General features: G+C 43.4%; 1 protein-coding gene across 7 annotated transcripts in view; it reads right to left on the bottom strand.

The window, feature by feature from the left end:
• Window positions 1-19,871, bottom strand: part of syt14a (synaptotagmin XIVa) — a 39,773-nt gene that overhangs the window by 13,266 nt on the left and 6,636 nt on the right. For all 7 annotated transcript variants that reach the window (XM_042073106.1, XM_042073103.1, XM_042073105.1 and 4 more), the window contains 2 exons: window positions 9,415-9,567; window positions 4,504-4,722 (listed from right to left, as the gene is read on the bottom strand). In XM_042073106.1, coding sequence (XP_041929040.1) covers window positions 4,504-4,722; window positions 9,415-9,567 — 372 coding nt within the window. The remainder of the gene's footprint in view (window positions 1-4,503; window positions 4,723-9,414; window positions 9,568-19,871) is intronic.

Raw genomic sequence — 19,871 nt, 5'->3', positions numbered from 1 at the left:
AAAAGCGAGACGCCATTTTTGAACCCCGGGCTGTTGTGATCCGAGCCGGGAGCTAGCGCCTCGTTGGCAGGGCCCGCTAATTGGGACTGTCACCGTCGCCCCGTCCCTTGCTGTCACACCGGCTCAGCCTCTCGCTGCCTAACGAGGGGAGGATGACAGGATGAACCCTCCCTCCCCTCCGACAGAGGCATTAATGTTTGACGCCACACTTAAGGAGGGCTTCTTCTCATCATTGGCCTCCATACGACACTGTGAGTCGGGCGCCGGGAGGAGGTGGGGGGGGGGGGGGGACCTGCTGGGAGATTTGGGAGGTGCTGCTCGTCCGACGCGATGCTAGTCAGCACTTAAGGGCTGGCAGGGAAAATTACAATACTGCTGTGCAGTACGAACATGAATGACATCTTGACTGCCTCCCATGGCAGTGCACTACAGCCGTGTAACCTTGAGACCTTCTGGTAAAATATTAGTGATAGGTCCTATCTCATGACCTGGTGCTGCAACAACATGAATGACGACTGTATGTGATCCGAGTCTGTGATCTCTCAGTCCTGTCAGCATGCAGAACTGAACAGGGAGACGCATAGCAAAGATCTCGCTGCTAACTCCAACAGCACACCTGGGCTCCACAGGAGAGGAGTGGAGGGTGAAGGAGAGCTGTCTGTGAATGTAAACAGAGGCAGACCAGACAAGTCTTTTATCAACCTGTCAACACGGATGTCATCTGTGGCAGGATGCTGTTTGTACTCTGGCTTGTCAAAGGACTTGAGGCACTTTGGTGGAAGAAACCACGAGTAACTTACAACAACAAAAACTTTCTGGATCAAAGCAAGACAGAAAATAAACACAAATACTGATGCATCTGAAGCCCTGGAGATGCATCAAATCGGGACGGCTGGTCAGTTCTTTTCCCACGACAAGGCGAAGCTTCTTTGGGGTCCAGTGGCTGCCCTGCTCTTTGTTTCAGGCTGGTCGAAACCTCACGTCTCCTGAGTGCTCGTGATGACGCTGAGCCCAGCCTTGGCCTCCCAGCATCTGCAGCAGTCTCCTCATGTATAATACACATGTCCTCCGGCTAAAGCCCTCCAGCTCTCTCTGTTTCTCAACCACTCTCTCTCTCACAAACACACTCTCTCTTGCACTCTCTCCCTCTCTCTCACACTCTCTCTCTTGCACTTTCTCTCTCTCTCACACTCTCTCTTGCACTCTCTCTGTCTGTATCTCTCTTTCTTGCACTCTCTCTCTGTCTCTCTGTCTGTCTGTCTCTCTTTCTCTCTCTCTCTCTCACTCACACACACACACACACACACACACACACACACACACACACACACACACACACACACAGAGAAAAAGGAAGCATGTGGCAACAAGGCATCACTCTCCCTCTCCCTCCCTTCTCCACTTCCTCTGAATCCCCCTCTCATTCACCCATCCCTCATCTCTTTGACAGCCCCTTAGTGCAGTTGGAGAGACAGGCAGTGAATTTATCTCATCTTTTCTGACAGGTTCGCGTGGATAAAGACTCCTGCCTCTCTCTGCTGCCTGCCTGCCTATAGCTGGCTGGCTGTCTGGCCCGGGCATACAGCAAGAGGATCATTTCTTTTCTCCTGTTCTTCTGTTCCCACCTGAGACGCACATCCAGCATTTTTCTATAATTCCTTTTTCCCCCTCCTCCCCCTCCATTCACAAATTTACATTTTGAAACAGCCTGAATTGTTTCACATTCAAATGCAGTGCGGTGTGTAGCCCCCCCCCCCTTTTAATCCACACCCTGTCTCATCCTGGCACTGTCCAGACCTGCTTGCTAACCTGATGTCTAGGTTTGGGATGGAGGGGAGGTAAAAAAAAAAAGAAACCTGCAGGAAAATGGCCGCCCAAGCATGACTTTGGCGTCTTCTTCGCTTTCTCCCCTCAGTCAAAGAGAACATGGCTGCCAAAGCATCTCCGGTGACGCGGGGGCAAAAGAACACCGCAGCCCTGCTCTAGCCCCGCTCTCGCTCCGCTCTCGCTCCGCTCTCGCTCTGCTCTCTCTCCAGCCCCTCCTTCTCCATCCACACCCCAGCAGCAGCAGCAGCACCACCCCAGCCCCGCACCCTGCAGCTCTGCCGGCTGGCTCTGACATGAGGAGCCTGGGCAGGGTGCCCGGACCACCGCTCTCTCCAGGGGCGGGAGCTGGCCCCGACCACCTCGGGGCTGTCAGGGAGAAATGGAAACCAGCTTTTGTTTTGCACTGTGTGTTTTGCAGGGGGACACAGTGCTCCCTTCCAGATTCGCTCCACTTTGCACAATGGAAAAACAGAGCGAGTGTGTGTGTGTGTGTGTGTGTGTGTGTGTGTGTTTCTCAGAAGAGGCATTAAGGGGGAGAAAAAAATATAAATATATGAAAGAAGGTCAGGCCTGTCATGATCTCCCTCTGATGTTCAGTATCAGGTATTCAGTCATGGCTGTATCTGGGTGCCTCATGAAATTAAGATCTGCTCCTCTGCCAGATCAATGCAAAAGCTTTTTTACCCTTTTCCTTTTTTTTTGGCTAAACTGAGACCAGACTGTACTTGAAACACATCCGGCTGCGTAGCCACAATTTTCAGCTTGGCTTGTTTCGTAGAAGGAGTGAAAGGCTCATAAAAGGGACCGGAGTACAAGCCCAGCACACCTGGCACATATAATCCAGCATGAACAAAGAGCAGTCATCTCTACTTGGTTATGAAGCCCTGCTGACTTATGTGGTGCCAATGTTCAAATCAAAGAAATGTGGACGCAAAAAGGTATTTAGATGCTACTAATGCTATTTACCTTATTTATAAATTGGTTCAAGAACAGAGGGTCATTGTCATCTAAACATGCCCGCTAAGGTCTGTTCAATCTGTATTTTGTGTCTAACTGCCAAAGCCATTACACAGATAAACTCATTCATGACTGCATGTGATCCTAATTGGGCCGTTAATAAACATCAGTACCTGATTAATGGGCTCCTGTCATGTCCCATCCATCAAACGCCACACCCACTCATCTGTCACTCCGGCATGTTATTGTGAAGAACACATAGTGCATTAATCAAGCACCAGTACGCAGTAATGTAACACACGTCTCAGGCCCAGAAAAGCCATGTGTGGAGCAGCGCTACAGAACTACAGCGCATAAATCAAGACATATTCTCCAGTTAGAGCTCGCACTTTTGGAAAGACCCAGGTGTCCCCCTAGTGGCAGCATATAGTATTTAGATACAAGGTATTTACAAGGTATTTTCTAGACAGTCCGTTTCTTTAACATTACTTGCTTCATAACAACCACAAATCCATTACTCTCAGTCAAAATAGTAAATTTATATATTGATTTGGTAAGATGCTATCTAACTTATAATTTATTTATGATTTTCTACTGGTGTTATTTTGGTCTGTCTATACCGTAAGACCAGATGTCTACTTTATTTGGTTCTGACAAACATTCTCTTAGTGCAGACCTGTCTCGGATTAGTATGGGGTCATATTCAGTTTACTTATGCCATACCCAATCACCAGTTTCTAGAACACATGCGCTGCAGGGATTTGAATGATCACAGGGTGGCTGGCTGCATTTTTGATTTATCTCATAAAATTAATTCTCCTCGAGAATCCTATCTAAACAACACGTGTGGCACCTCTGAGAATACTTTTACACTTTCATAAAAGCAGCAGCTTCAAAGTGAATGTGACAGACTGCACAGGATTAGTGTGATTTGGCCGGGGGCACAGGGAAGCTCAATTGCAGAACTGAACAGCTTGTGGAGGCATCTTTAAACACAGGGAAAGGAGGCTCTCTGTAGGAGACACAATCCAGCCCGTCAGGAGGGGAAGGTGAGCTGGCGTTATGACTGGAGAAGCACCGGGTGTAGATTACAAGGCTAAAGAGAAATGGAGGATCTGTGTCTTTCCAAAAATACATATAGCATCTTTCCACAGTAAATGAGGATGTATTGACTGATCCTTTTTTCCTACAATGCAAACATTTCTCCTGATTGCATTTGGGACGTTTGAAACAGTTTGGTGTAAATCAACTTATCTTCTTATTGCATGTTCTTTTGAAAGGCTGTCCTGAGTGGTCACTAAAGACTTCACAGTTGTGACCCAGATTAAAAAAAAATATGTTATAGGGTCTGTAAAGATATAGAGTAAAAGGAAACTATTCTGCTCAGATGTAATGATGGTATACTATTAAAAAGGTAAACACTGTTCTTAGCATTGGCTATATATAGGTGCATGGTGGGAAAAGCGAGACCCTCAAGGGGCATGACACAGTTTGTAAACAAACTCCAGTCAGACATAACACAGTGTGAAGTAAACAAAGTGTTTTTTTTATCTTTCCACAAATATAAAGACAGCTCATTATCTATGAAACAAACCAATGAACTATTTTTATTTATTCTACCGATTCTTCATCCTCTACTGAAGTTTCACACTCTGACCCTTTGGAGGAAGGGTTGACCACTGAATCCTCCCTCCATTAACTCTGCATTAGAAAACTCACCGTCCTCGGCCGAGGCCTCGCTGCTGTAGCCATCGTACTCGGCGGCCAGGGGGCTGTACTTCTGACGCGTCTCCCAGCCATAGCCCTTCGGGTGGCGGGCATCAGCTGCACCCCCACACAGCCCCTGGGAGCGACTCACGGCCTCCTGGTACTTCCCAATCACCTCGTCCTCGCTGTCTGACGATGAGCCATGGAAGTCCCCATCTGCAAAGCTCTTATCTGGGAGCAACACACAGGGATGGGAAGAGAGGATACAGAAATCAGTGAGACACTTTGTCACAGTTATCCTATTCAGGCCAAATGCAGCCACACTTGGGTTTGTTTGTTTTTTCTAATATGACAATGGTAAGAAATTAGATGGAAAAGTACAGTTGATGACCTATAGTCTGCAAACTAAAACTGGACACAAGAAGAAGAAAACCTGACCAACTGCACTTCAATCTGTTCACCACTAGGGTTCAGCAGAGTTCCTTCTAGACATGAGACTGACTCTCAAAGTTTTCCAGCTGATTAACGAAGTGAGCAGACACACACAGAAAGCCCAGATTACAACACCTAATTTACTGTTGACTCTACTGTACTTTCTCTGAGCAATCATTATATCAGTATAGAAATTGTTTGTATATTTTTATTGAACAGATGTTTTTTTACATAAATAACACGTTTGTTGCTGGTTCTAGATGGCTTCTTAGGTGTTTTATCTGATGCATACAACTCCAAATTAAGCAGCACAGAAAATAAAAAATGACCCAATAAAATCAGAAGTGCTCCGCAAACAAGGCACTGGCTAAGGCAGAGAGCACACCACACCTGCATAAATTTTCATGACGGATTAGAGACACTCTGTCTGCCATCCTAGGGCCCCTCCAGAAGTGTACATATCGTGAACACATTGTCCACCAGAAACCTAAGCCCCTGTTTATCTGTGGCGTGGGCAGAGCTTATCGGTCACCCAAGAGCGACAGATGAAAAGCCCAGGAGTTTTTTTTAAATACTTTTTCCCCTCATCACAGAGTAGCTTTTTCTAGGCCCTTTGTGGGAGACTTTGCGAGGGAGTTGAGCATTGGTACACGGGCAGGTCTAGGCAAATTTAATTCACATCCTGGTCATTTGTTTCAGTCAGCACCAGTATATAGTCTTCACACACTATGCCCCATGAATGAACATTAATCACTGACTTCTGCTATGCTAGATACAGTATGCCAGATAATGCTAAGCCATGCCAAACAATGTCTCTCTGTATACATCAGATATAGCAGGAAAGGTTGACAGGAGCGTGCATTGGCACAATGGGTGAGATCCTGCATGCTAATCTCTCAGCTGGAAGTGAAGGGAAGAGACATGCAGCCGGTTGAGAAGACCAGAGCGGAGATGACAGATCCAGGGTGGAAGTCAGAGCAGATTAGGCCAGTTGACAGACACTGACAAGACAAGAGAAGCAGATCACAGAGCAGTCGGGCACTCAGTCCCTCACCTGGTCCCCTAGCACTGCCTCGTTTTGGCCTACCCTTGGAGCTGGATGAGAGGCGTTTGATGATCTTCTCCTGGGTCTTCTTCATTTTAGCCAAGTCCTCTTCTTTCTTGGGCCTACCTGTTTTCAAATCTTCTTGGGAAAGTGAACTCTTATTGACAACTGATGATGCTTGAGGTGTCTGGAAGCTTTTGTTATCGTCTGAGCGGTTTATTTCTTCAGAGCTGGTCTTTCCTGCCATTTGTGAAACACTGTCCTTCTCTTTGAGACCATCAGGAGTTTGGGACAGGTCACTCCCCGTAGAGAAAGTCTCTGTGGACAGGTCCGTGCCTGTCCCATAGTCTGTGGTGTAAGCCTCAGCGTTGCGGCTGGACTGGCTCAACGAAGTCTTGCTGTTGAATGAGGCCTTCTGCCTCAGCTGGCCTTGCATGGAGCCTCCCTCCTGGGCTGATACCACTGTGTGTGGGTGGGGCTCTAGGGAGGCCTCCAGGGCAGCCGCTTGCTTCGCTGCAGCCTCTTTCTCAGCTGCCTCCATCTTCCACAGCCTCTCCTGCTCCTTGACCTGCACCTTGTGGATGACGGTGTTGACCTGCTCAGCTAGCTCGCCACTGACGCTGTAAGTGACATCGCCGATGGCAAAGGCCAGGTCGTCCACCTTCTCCGAGACAGAGTCCAAGATGGAGGAGATGGAGGGTAAGCTCTGCTGCAGGCTCTTGAGGAAGGCCATGATGACTTGGGGGAAGGCCTTAACTCCGCCTGGCGGGAGGACTCCCTGGATCAGATGTAGAGTATGATGGACTTTGAAAGAAACTCTCCTGAATCAAATGGGAGATTGTCTTGATGGATTCCCATTCAGTACACACATGGGTCTATGTGGGAAAAAGACAGCCAGCTAGGAGTTTAACAAGTAAATGCACTTGCCAAGCTCAGCAAGGTCCTTTCAATTCAAAGGTGTCACAAGGATGGATAAAAAATAAGTACAATCTTACACAAATCCTTTACTTCCCATACACAAGTTAGCATGCCAAAGAGGCCTACGCCATCAAATCCCATCCCGGAAGAACTGTGTGCTTTGATAAAAGACCTACACCATCAAATCCCATCTCAGAAGAACTGTGTGCTTTGATAAAATCCATATACATTTACCAAAAGGTTATCACAGGCAGATCTCCATTAGCACACTTTAATGAAGGACACTGACATATCTAATCACTACTTTTGGACAGTGTGTTCTCTATTTTAGTCCCTGTCTCTCAATATAAGCCCTAGTCCCAGTCATTCATCCCCGCTGGGGGAAGGGGAGTCTCGCTGGACAGTGTCCAAATAAGCACTGGGTCTCATCTACATGCAGACGGGAGCCAGGAAATTAATCACCGTGGGATTCCCCAGAGTCACTGGCCACTGCAGCCTATGCTCTAAGACCTGGTCGGACACACGGATTTAAGTTGAGTGGTCGGTCACCAGTTGTGCGACGACATGTTGAAAAGCTGGATGCTAGCACTGATGCTCCTGGGAAGAATTTGAGTACTTTTCACCAAGTATAAATCATGAAGTGTCTTGAGTCAAACGCTGCTTTCTGACAGAGTGAGATACAGAGGGACAGCTGAGAGGCTCAGAAGTCTGTGACACTTGCTTAGGCTTAACACTTTATCTTAACACACAAACTTAACACTTAATCTGTGCCAATGCAGTCGCTTGAACACATTTATAATGCCGCAGTGGCGAGGGACAATCCGCCCTGTTTGTCCAGATCGGCTCCTCTATGGCACAGCCCAACGACTGCACTGCACTGGATAGTGGCCCACTCCTGACTAATGCTATGCAAATCCAGCGCAGACATTTGGAAAACTCTGAATTATACACAAGATACCATCTGTGTTTCCTGACACTATCATATTTATAGCACCAATTGTGTGCTTCACAATGTCGAGGCAATCACTATGTATTCTCTACTGATTTGTTAGTTCTCCTGCACTGTGGTGTGTTCAATACAACAATCAATACAACATGCTCCATATGAAAACTAAACACTGTGGAACAATACTGACTGACTGTGCCCTGCATACAAGCTGTCAACTCCACATACATAAAGACAGAGAATCCATATGTTTACTTGGGAGAGAAATTGAAAGGTTAGCTCCTCTTTTGTGGCCTGTTTTTGTATTGAAATGACACCAACCCTGTTTCTAAACTCACATTGTTTTTATATGATTATAAGGACCTATGGCAGTGGACTGGATAAAAGCACTCTCATTTACGTGACAGTTCTCAGCATACCTGTGTTTAATTCTTACTACTAGTAAGAATTCTTTGCCTACTACTAGAAAACCCAAAAGATTAAAAACATGTTTCATATGGCAATGTATTCTGAACTGAAATATCTTAACATTTTTGCATGATGGCATGTTGCGCACAGCGTTGGTTTTGCATGTCCAGAAGGAAAACACAGTTACGTCTACCTACAGTTCACAATGAGCTTGTGAAAATGTGCTCCAGTGGCTGAGAGCGGTCTCAAGTGTTCACCCAGAGGTGTTACATGAGCCATCATGATTCATTATTGACCATATCGGTTTGCCCTGGTGTCTGACCCCTGTGATCAATCACAGAAGTTCAGCTCACCCTTAGCTTTGCTTTGCTTAGTTATGGATAGATTGATAGAGACAGGGACACAGTCCCTCTTGTACTTCAGAACCTTTTCTTTGGCAACTAAAGCTAACTAGGGTTTTACACTGGCCAAACAGATTAAGCTACACACTACTAGCGTGTCAATGAGCATTTCACTGATTTCTTTACAGAAGTGCAAGATTTAATCTTTTAAAATACAGCTGCAATGCATGACAGATTTAATTGGACAGAGTGATAAGCCTATAGAACTGTGCTAGTAGGTATTTGTGTACGTGTCTGAGTGAGTGAGTGAGTGTGTGTATGCATGTGTGTGTGTGTATGTGTGTGTGTGTGTAGGCATGTGTGTGCCTGTCTATCATTGCCAAAAGTCTAGGACAAGCACGCCCCGGCAGCTAATTTGATACCCTTTGGAGAATGCTGATTACAGCTCGATTACATCGCGTCTGAGACGCTGGCAGGCATTAGGTGGCCTTATCCCATTCTGGGCCATCACTGAGAACAAGCCTTCAGCCAACCATAGCTGGCTCTGATTTCAAGTGACAAGTCAGACTTTCAGTTAAGAACAAAACAACAACAGACAGATAGACAGAAAATGAAACAAACTGCCAAAAACCCTGAAGTAAATTCAACTGACAGTTTCTGAGGAAGAAGAATGTCCATGGCTTGTGATATCTTTGGGACACATATCAAAGAAAAATACACATATAGTGGGAGAATCTGTATTATTGTGGTCAGCTTCATAGTCCACCTGGGATGAACTTAAATGTTTGGCCTTAGTCACATATAATTACACACGTCTTTCATGACATGCTCACCTTGCAATTCCTTGCTTTTCTTGTAGTCATCAAGGCACGGCAGAGGCCCAGCAGTCTCCAAGGACAGCTTGTTGTTGAGGTATAAAAAGAGCAGGATCATGAGGACGATGAAGACCCCGATGGCCGTCAGGAACCCCAGAGCTTCAGGAGACACTGCACAGACAAGGACAACGCAATGAGGAACTGAAATGGCCTCAGCAACATGTATTACAGCATCCATTGAAAAAACCTTGAAGCAACAGTATGCAGAAATTTGGCACTTTTTGAAGTAGGCAACTAGTGTGGTTCTCATTAGTAGCCATGGGCTACTACCAGGCTGAGACCTTATGTGCACTACATAGAGCTCTATTCTGGGACTTAACACCCTGTTACTCTAAGAGTTGATGAACTCTGGTGATATGCAAATTCCTTGCTGCAGACATTGCAGAGGACTTTATTTTAAAGGGACACCAGGCAACGTTTTCGTGTTAATTAATCATCTTCGTAAGTCGGTATATGGTTAAATGACTCATTACGGGGCGAATGAAGGCTCTCTCGCCCGCCCCTACTGCCTGTAGGAAGAATATCCCACTTGCAAGTTCGGTGTATCCTACCCGCCGACCGAAGCAGGATCAGTTTACAGCACAGAGGCAGGCTAACGAAACGCTAGAGATTGTTGCAAACGTGTGTATAATGGCAGAGCCGGCGAAGAAGCAGCGAAAACCCTTGACGGAAGACGCAAAGAAAAGGAAAAGAGCTTCAGACCGAGCGAGGGGGGGTTTCGTAGAGAAAAAGCATCAGGCTTGCCTGGTGTCCCTTTAATCAACACCATCAGGCCGTTTTTTAAAAGTAAATGTTCCAATCAATGATCTAGACATTTTCTTCTCTCTCCTCCTTTTTACAGTCTAATGGTTACTGACTAGGGAAGGTCATACGGAATCAATTAATCTGCGTTATTTTTTTAATCAGTTATTTTTTCTCAAATTAATTAATCGAAATTAATCAGTTATTTTGACAGCCCTAGAAATGAGTCAAACTGTCACACCAAGAGACTAACAGCACAGGCTCCTCTGGCCCTACACAGGGTGTTGGGGTGTCAACACTCTTGCCAGTCTGAGGTCACGTCATGGCTATGTACTGTCTGAATGACTGAGCAATTAAAAACAAGATGGCGACTTTTAATCAACACACTGTTGATGCTATGATTCAGCAATACTACATATGCTTCTAAGGAACTCAAAGCAGTATAAGAATTGTTTACTATTGGTGTTGATTAGTTAGCCGTTCACTAATGACTTTTATGAGAATAAAAATTCCACAGCCATCCAACACTTCTAATGAGAAAACTATGAAAGCATAATTCTCAGTCTACTGAATAGATTAGAAAATCATGTTCATCACATACTTTCCAGGTCACACCAATTTATTCATCCCTTTCCAAAGTGTGCATCCAAGTATCTGTTCCAGTTGCAAAGCCATGCATGACTTGGACGCACTGTGCCACTGGCTCTGATTCAAAGACTGAACGCAATTTGGTCTTAGATTACAAAGTCAGAGCAGCAGTACGTTTCACTGGAGATTGAAATGGACAAACACAGACAGAGCTGCCACTCATTGCTAAAGAACACCAGCTCCTTAATGGAAAAACAGAGTTTCATTCTCTTGTCTCAGAGAATCAGACTCTGTGGAGCTTGTCAATACATTTGTTTTGTTGATTGCTCCAAAAGAGCAATACACTCTTGAAGTGCTGTAATTTAGTTAAGCATCAGTACCTTCCGGAACTGAGAGGAGGAAGTCTTGTGTTTGCACGCAGTGAGTGCGCTTTGAAGAATAAATAAAATAATTGATATGCGATGTGCGTTTGTTTTTTTGTGATGAAAATGAATGGGAAAGCTCTATTGTTTTCAGTTTGTTTGTACACAAGTGTGGTCTTTGAAAGACCTTCAATTTCATATTCTTGGTACTATTTCATGCTTTTCAGTGTATTCCGTGCTAGGGCCCTAGAAGATGATGGCTTATTCATTTAGTTATCTACATCCACTTGCAATTCTACGTTTCTACTGTAAACATGATAGTTTATTAACATATTATTTCTAAATGGGAAATTGAAATAAGGCAGATATTCATGAACCTTGAGAGGAAAAAGGCAGGAAAAGTTTCTGCTCACTAACCTGGCAGTATAGAACTATTGGAACAGAACAGACCAACAGGTGAGGAATGTGAGAGAGATGAACACAATGCAAGGCAGCAGGCAAAGAGAGGTTCTGCCAAGCAGGAGGAGAAGGGTTAATGGGGAAAGATAGAAAGGTCACCCCTCAAAAAACGATGCAGTGGTTGCCATGGCGGCTGTGTGCGCAGCACCCGGGTGTCGAGTTGCTACAGGTGTCTCTGATTAGCGGCAAGGCTGTGTTGTCTCCGCTAGATATGTGGCTGGATTTAAACAGCAGGAGAGGCTTGAGAATGGGATGCCAGTCCCTGCCACAGCCAGGCTGACTCACAGGGAATTTTGTGTCGGTTTTGTGTACGGCTGAACAACATGCTCCTATTTTGAGATGTGCCTAATCGCAGATTTGATACAAATATGAAATTATAAAAATGTGAGAAATTGCCAAGCCAAATGATTATCAACCACCTATAAATAGCACATGGCAGTTGGTATTTTAGTCAGAAAATAAGCTACTTTCAAGCTCAAAGGTTTTGTTCAACTGAAACCAAAATGAAATTTTGCCTTTCTCAAATCTCACGATTCTTAGATTGTGGACTTTCTCAAGTCCATAGTCTGAGGTGTCTACCTGATACCTGTCTTTGGACTGACTTAAGGGTCAATCTCTTGATTGGCCACTTGTAGACAGATCCTGTTTTTCTGTCCGACATTCAGCCGGATTAACTAAATCTCAAGAGTCGTTCAATCAGGCCTTTCGTTGACATCCGCCCAGCAATGTGTCAAGCGCTCTGATTTCTGCTAAGATATCATTTAGTTTTATAGAACATTGCACATTTTGTGTTGTCTGTGTCAAAGTTGGTGTCTTTACGATATATTACTGAGAAGCAATCAACTTCTGATGATGTTATAATGTCCTACATGTGCTGAACTACAAATGTGAGGTAGATCTTCTCAATCAATATGGCTCAGAAAGACCTCTGAAGACAACAAACCCATGTCTGTTGATGCCCTTGTTGTCATCCCTCACCCCCGCACTAGATGGTCAGCTCATTCAATCAGGCAGCCAGAGATGCCTTTCATCTGCTAATGAGTACCTGCAGCACATCAGACTGACCCAACGAAGCCATGCAAAACTAAATGGGCATTAGAGTGAAATGTCACATGTTAGTGGCTTTAGACCGGTGGATAGGGTCCATATTTGTGCATCATAAAGTGGGGATGAATTAAAAGGAGGAATTATTGCAGGTCATTTCTAGTAGATCATCAGTTCACTTATGTAACATTCTATCCATTCAAAAACAGATTTAGCTGAGCTATAGCTCAGGAAGGCTGAATTAGTCATTCATGCCATTCCTCTGATCTTGTTATAGCTGGTACTACATCAGGTTTTTACTAAAATGTGTCAGTAAAATCTGCACAACAGGTGGACAAAGAGGTGAACAAATCAAAGCTAAACATGGTTGTGTTAAAGGCCAGTGGAGGATAAGCCTCTTCTCTAACCATCTAAATCTGATGGCAGTGGATCAGGGAGATATGACAATTTAATGTTGTTTTAGTCCATTTCAATATTGCCAATCCCATTATGTTGAGAATCAAAAGTTGCTGAGCAGTTCAAAGTTTTATGGCCGTGTCAGAAGAATAAAAAAATCAAGTGCATTCTTGCGGTGTGTGTGTGTGTGTGTGTGTGAAAAAGAGAGTGAGAGAGAAAAAAGAGGGAAGAGAGAGGAAAGAGAGAAAGAGAAAGAGCAAGAGAAGAACCATTCTCATTTTCTGAGATGAGAAAGGAGGATATTATGGTAGTAGAGCATACCATCCATCAAAACAGCCGATTGCTGTAACCCCTCAAATCACACTGACAACTTAAATAATTCAAATGGAGGTGCAACACAATCCTGTCCCTAACTCCCCCTTTAGTATTTGGTAAGACGTGTGTGTCTGTGTGTGTCTGTGTGTGTGTGTGTGTGTGTGTGTGTGTGTGTGTGTGTGTGTGTGTGTAGGGTTGCACAGATATGACAGGCGCTCATCCCTTATCACTCAGAGTACTGGAGAGGTCTCCTCTCAGTGTCTAAACTTATGCCAAGGTCTGGTCATTAAGGCGGCTGCTCCCACCTGGTCTGGCAGCCAGCTCCTGTTCCAGAGAGCATTAAAGGTGATTACACAGCGCCGGGAGGCCCCTCTGAGCCAGGACAGACAAGACACAGAGACACAAGGGTGCGGATACTCGTTACTGCCTTTAGGAGCTGCACTTCTTTTGCTTGCTTAAAGTGATAACAGGTTGCTGTTATCTCCATTGTACTAATAATGTGAGTTGAAATTTCATAAGTCTATTTATTATGCCTATATGTACTAGTAGTACCACGTATTTGCATTGTAAAATGCAACGAGTTCTTCCTCTAATATAAATGTGGAACTAATTTGATGTGGAAGTTGAGAAGTGTTTCCACTCTCGTGTTAGAGTGTGATAGATGGACAGGGGGCGTGAAATGCACACTGTCTGGCCTCATTACACAACAAGCCTGTGATGGAAATACTGCTCAAACTTGCTGCTTGACCCTTAGTGTAATGGCCATCACACCGGCTCCTTCGGCAAATCAGTATCAGCTGTCAGCAACAGATTGTACACATAAACACACACATATTACACACATAACACACACACACACACACACACACACACACACACACACACACACACACACACACACACACACACACACACACACACAAGACAGACAAACACAAACCACACACACACACCACACACCACACACACACACACACACACACACACACACACACACACACACACACAACTAACCCCGAACAATCCAACTATGGGCTGAGATATAACTGATCAAGTTCACGGTGGGTGCCTTTAGAACTTGATATGGTGGTATGCATGGCATTCAGAATTAAGTACAATTATTATCAAATCAGACTCAAAAGGTTTGTGTGGAGAAAAGGGGTGAGGACAAATCCACTGAAGTCTTTGAAATGCTTTCATGATTATATCTCTGAATCGGATGTCTGCAGCACACATCATAATGATGGATCTGGGAAACTATGCTTGTGTGCCAGATAGTAAAAGATAAAGGGTGCAAGTCTAATTAATTTCGTAAGAGCTCTATTAAACATTACAGTGATGACGGTGAAGCTCTACATGATGACAAGACATTCCTACTACTGACTGAACTGTCCTGATCCTTATACAATAATTAACATGATTTCATAAAAGTACAAAATCACATACTGGACACTTTTCAAAAGAAGACATTGAATGGTCCTGTTCTCGGTTTCCCAGTTTTGGCAGCCACTTACTGAATACATAAAACAAATAATTGAAATCCCTGGACACACTATTGCTCACGGTACTAGAACCTATTTTATAGTCTATGGTACTAGAACACAAGACTTGTCTTACACTTCATTTATTATGACCGCCGCTAGCGAAGCGGTCATATAGGGATTGTCAAAGTTTTTTTTTTTTTTTTTCCCCTGTCATCTACTTCCTGAATTTTTGGTCAACGATACCCGGGACACCGAACCACCGGGGCACATGAAATTTGGTGGGTATGTAGCCCCACTAGACTTTTACGGAACCCCCCCCCGTGCTGGGCCCCCCGAACCGCAAAAAAAGCAGTTTTTCCTAAATAACTACCTGAACCGTTGCACTGAGGATGAAGAATCTTTTATGGTATGTTGGTCTCAAGGGCCCACATCAATCTGGCCCATAATCACTCATTTGTGATTTGCACCCCGCCGGTAAAAAATGAAAATGCAATTTTATTCTGCTTTAATCGCCCCTATCTTCAGTTAAGATGTTCAGAACTGCACCAAATTTTATGTGTATGATTGACCTGGCATTCTCTGGTGGTATGCCAAGTTTCTTAGAATTTCATCCATGGGGGGGTCTAAAAAAATTAGGTTTTGTGTACATTTAGTGACTGTACACTCATTGGCCTGTAGATGGCGGTGCACACATATACACATGCACACACACACAGGCACCCACATACTATCGGTATTAGAACGGCCGATACATAATTACAAATTTAATAGCATTAAAAGAAAGCCAAAATAAATATTCATCATCATCATGGCTGCATTTCCAGTATTGGCGATAAGTAGTCGTTTGTCCACTAGATGGCGCATCTTTGCAGTGAGACGTAATTTTGTTGGAAGTTAAAAGTGGGATGGAAAAACAATGGACGCTTCCTACAAGGACTAGTTTACCACATCTAATAAGGATAGGATGATGTTCACATGAAATGTAATTCCCATTTCTTCTTGAAGCCGAAATAAATCTGAGGATGTTTATCGGACATGCTTGGTTTTTACTGCAGGTACGTTAATCTTATAATATCAATAAGGACCTAGGTAATGTTACCGTTAGCGTTGGTTGAGTGATGGAGGCCAATTTGATTGATTGCATTTGTAGAAAACTATAAATGCGGTTATACCAAGCAAATTGATAGCAGCACTGTAATTGTATCTTTCGACTGTCATTTGTTGCACGTGCTACAAAAATCATTCTGTGCAATGGAAGATTTACCATTACAACGTTACACTGGTCTGAGACAGTTTTGCCTATACATGCGTGAGACTGAGACGCTTGTTTATTAAGTGCGTGCAGGGTGTGAGAGGGGAATTGATGTGCTTTGATTCCAGCTTGGTAGTTGTAGTCTGTGAAATTAAAAAGCACGTGTGTGTGAAGTATCCAAACAATGACACCTTCATTTCATTATGGCTGCTTTAGCAACAAACCTTAAGCTACTGTGTAGTGGGTCCCATTTAGAAGTGGCTACTTCATTCGCGCTTTCCTTGACTCATGGAGCTGCGTGAATTTTATTACAACTTTTCGCCACGGTATGGCAGTTTAAGTCCGCTTGATACTGTAAGGCGTAAGCCATTGGTTTCCAATGGAGATTTTATTTGTGTCGCCAGCATAGCCTATTGACAATTTATGTTGTAAATAGGCCTACCTTATAAGCCTACCTGTAGCTTAGGGAAGCTAACAGCTTTCTATTAGGATCTAGTTTGTTAGTTACAGTTTTGTCATAACTCCCTGATGCATTTTTGCATTTAGAATAGCCAGAGCGTGGATATCTCAATCGGAAAATTAAACAATATCGGGTGCCTATGGACTAGGCTGGGTGAACCCAGCCTGATATGCCCGCTATTTATTTTTTGATTTCTTAAAAGATTGAGCTTGGTCTGGTGAAAGCCAGACTAGCCATGGACCTCAGTTACACAATGCAAGAGAACATGAATCAGCCTATATTTGCACGAACAATAACGGACAACAGCTCTTCAACTTTGGCCCCTTAAAATGTGTATGAACAGTCTAGCGACGCATTTCATCAAGGCCCATTTGGACATGTCTGTTATTTGCACCACTGGTTAGATGTAAAACAGCATTTCGTTTCAGACTACTGTTACTTAATTTGTGCATTAACAATAACGTTTCAGACTACTGTTACTTAATTTGTGCATTGACAATAAAGTATTACATGAACTAAACTCTTATGTAGAAGAAGAAACATTCACAAAAAATCCATCCATCCAAAATGACCTTTGTTTTTGAGCTGTTGAAAACAGCATGGAACTGACAGATGTTTTTGTTTATTAATAAATAAATAACATTATGCTGATACCTTTTGCTTTTCCCAAATACAATGTAGCCTACAGGTGTAAGTGACCTTTCATCAATCCAGTTGCAATGGATGAATTGTTTAGAGATTTTAAAGGTTTTATAACAATGCTACATCTTCTTTGGCTATTCACCCCTTGCAAGTGACGTCACGTTTTGTTCGCGCCACAGCAAAATAGCCTAGTGGACGGCAAGAACACAAATCAAATCAATGGGTTGTAATGGGACATATCGCACAGCTAGGAGATTATAGTGAGATTTCACCGTAGTAATGCCCTTCCACGACTGTTGGCTTATTGTTTGGAATACAACAACATCCCATGTTCTTGCATAGATATATTTTGGTTTGTTTTCTTTGTGTTTCGGGAGTATTTCAACCACAATTGCATGCTTATCTCCTCAGTGTATGAAGCACAGCAGCGGTTGCTATAGCAACCATAGACTCTGTACAGGACGGCAGATAGCACTTAGGCAAAGTCTTTGGCAAGATCTGAATGTAAACAGATAATACCGTTCTAGTTTTTTTTAATTTCCTATTTCTTTCAATTCTTTAACTTAAGACATGTAAGTAAGTTTATTCGCTGGGCAACGTACAAACAGACGAGTTACATTAGCCCTAGCACTATGAGCTACGATAAACGTTATCATAGCTAGAATAGCTAGCTTCTAAGTGTGGCAGCTAGTTATTATTTCATGTTCTGATATGACATTCTTAACGTTTTGACTATGTTACAACTGATAAAAGCAAGACAAATAAAGTAACGAAATCGCTTTGCAATATTTTAGTCCAGAAATACTTATGGGTGTTCATTTACCATAATGTTAATTACAGTAGCCTAACATAACGTTATCTCCCCTTGCTGTTACCACCAGTTTTAATAACTTTACATTTGCGATCATGACCCATTTCATCTAACAACACCACTGGCATCTTCTTTGACTATCAGACCCCAAACAGCAATACATTGAACTACAAAGATGTTATAGTAATGGTGTTCAGTTCATCATAATCTTTATGACATAATGTAATTTGCCGTCCAGCATGGAGCCGTCACGTGACTTAAGTCACGTGTCTGCAAGGGGTGAATTCTACAATCTATTCACCTTTTCAGCACCAGTAGGCTACTTTCTGTGCAGCCGCACACACACACTCATGCATGCCAAACAAGCATACACAAAAGTTTCAAGAGTGGGGAATGGGGTAAATATGGAGACAAATTGAAGTGTGATTTATTTTCGCGGAACGGATGTACAGGACTGAGCGGCGATCATTTTTTGTACCGCTATGCGGTTAGTTATAGTTTTACACTTGGTGCACATGTGTGTTGCACACCTACATTTTATGACTGCATCTCCACCGTGGACAAGGTCTTTTGATGAGACAGTGACATGATGCTGAGATCCCTGTTTATTTGTGCTTAACCTGAAAGGCCTACAGTTCTGCAGGCATCATTAAAAGTCATAAATACTAAATACTTAAATAAAAAAATAAATGTTGGTGTTGATGTAGGGCTGATGTTTTCCCTTTTGGACTATTACTAATGTGATAAAGGCTGCAGCACTGTAATTAAATATATCAATTATGTCCTTTATAATAACAAGACAAAAGCTGCCCTGTGAGGTCTACAGCAATGTCACCATAAAAGTGTTCTAAATGAATCTTAACAGAGCACCATAAAAGGAACACAAGAGAGAGCTCCATAACTCTCAATGCTGAAAGATGACCGACTAATCTGGTGTAGGGACAATGAGATCTCACTGACAAGATGCACATTTTATTTTTATTTCAATGTTTTTATTTTAACAAACTCAATAAGAGCAGAAAGGCAGGATCCACAGCAGACCTTGTGTTTGCCATATGTCCACGTGCCCATCAGTGGTGCACGGGTCCGGTCACAAGCGGCCCGCACTCGTCCCATATCAACCTGACCACAACTCGAACCGCAAATTTAAATAAGAGAAAAAGATACTCGCGATCCGACCTGCTTATTTACAAAATGTGCGCTTTTGGTTAATGTAGCCTAACATGCAGTGTATAGCCTACTTATTAAGCTATGTAAAACTTTTAAACAGGAACAGAAAGCCCTCCTTAATCACATCTGCAGTACCTGCAGGTGTAAGGCCATACACACTGTAGCCTACCATTAGGCTACAGTACGAGGAGCGACAGAGAATTCCCTGTTTAATTTAACTCCAAATTGGCCTACCATAATTACCAGACTCTTCACTGCACTTCAGCCTATATAAGCTGCATGACGGTAGGCCTTGTCTGTAAAACAAACACATTTATTTGTGAAACTTTTTGTGAAATTGCTTGTCAAAAGGTTAACATTAGAGGAACTGGAACTGGAACTGGCCTGTGTGGGATCATAAAATACCGGTAGGGTAGGTGGTAAAGAAGCAGGATTATTTTACTGAGCGACTTGCCATTAGGTCTTGTGCCTAGCTAGCCCAATAAAAGCTGTTCCAGGTCAGTGCGCATAATAGAAAACAATCTATTGCTTGCTTGAGGTCTGGTAATTAAAGTTACTGGTTAGGCTGGGAGGGTTTAGCTCACAGTGCCGCATTTATATATAAGTATAGTATATATACTTTTTTGATCCTGTGAGGGAAATTTGGTCTCTGCTTTTAACCCAATCGGTGAATTAGTGAAACACAAACAGC

Source organism: Alosa sapidissima, chromosome 19, assembly GCF_018492685.1.
Source record: "Alosa sapidissima isolate fAloSap1 chromosome 19, fAloSap1.pri, whole genome shotgun sequence".
In the NCBI taxonomy this organism is placed as follows: domain Eukaryota; kingdom Metazoa; phylum Chordata; class Actinopteri; order Clupeiformes; family Clupeidae; genus Alosa; species Alosa sapidissima.
The sequence above is the reverse complement of the archived record's forward strand: the minus strand, read 5'-3'. Positions and strand labels throughout refer to the sequence as shown.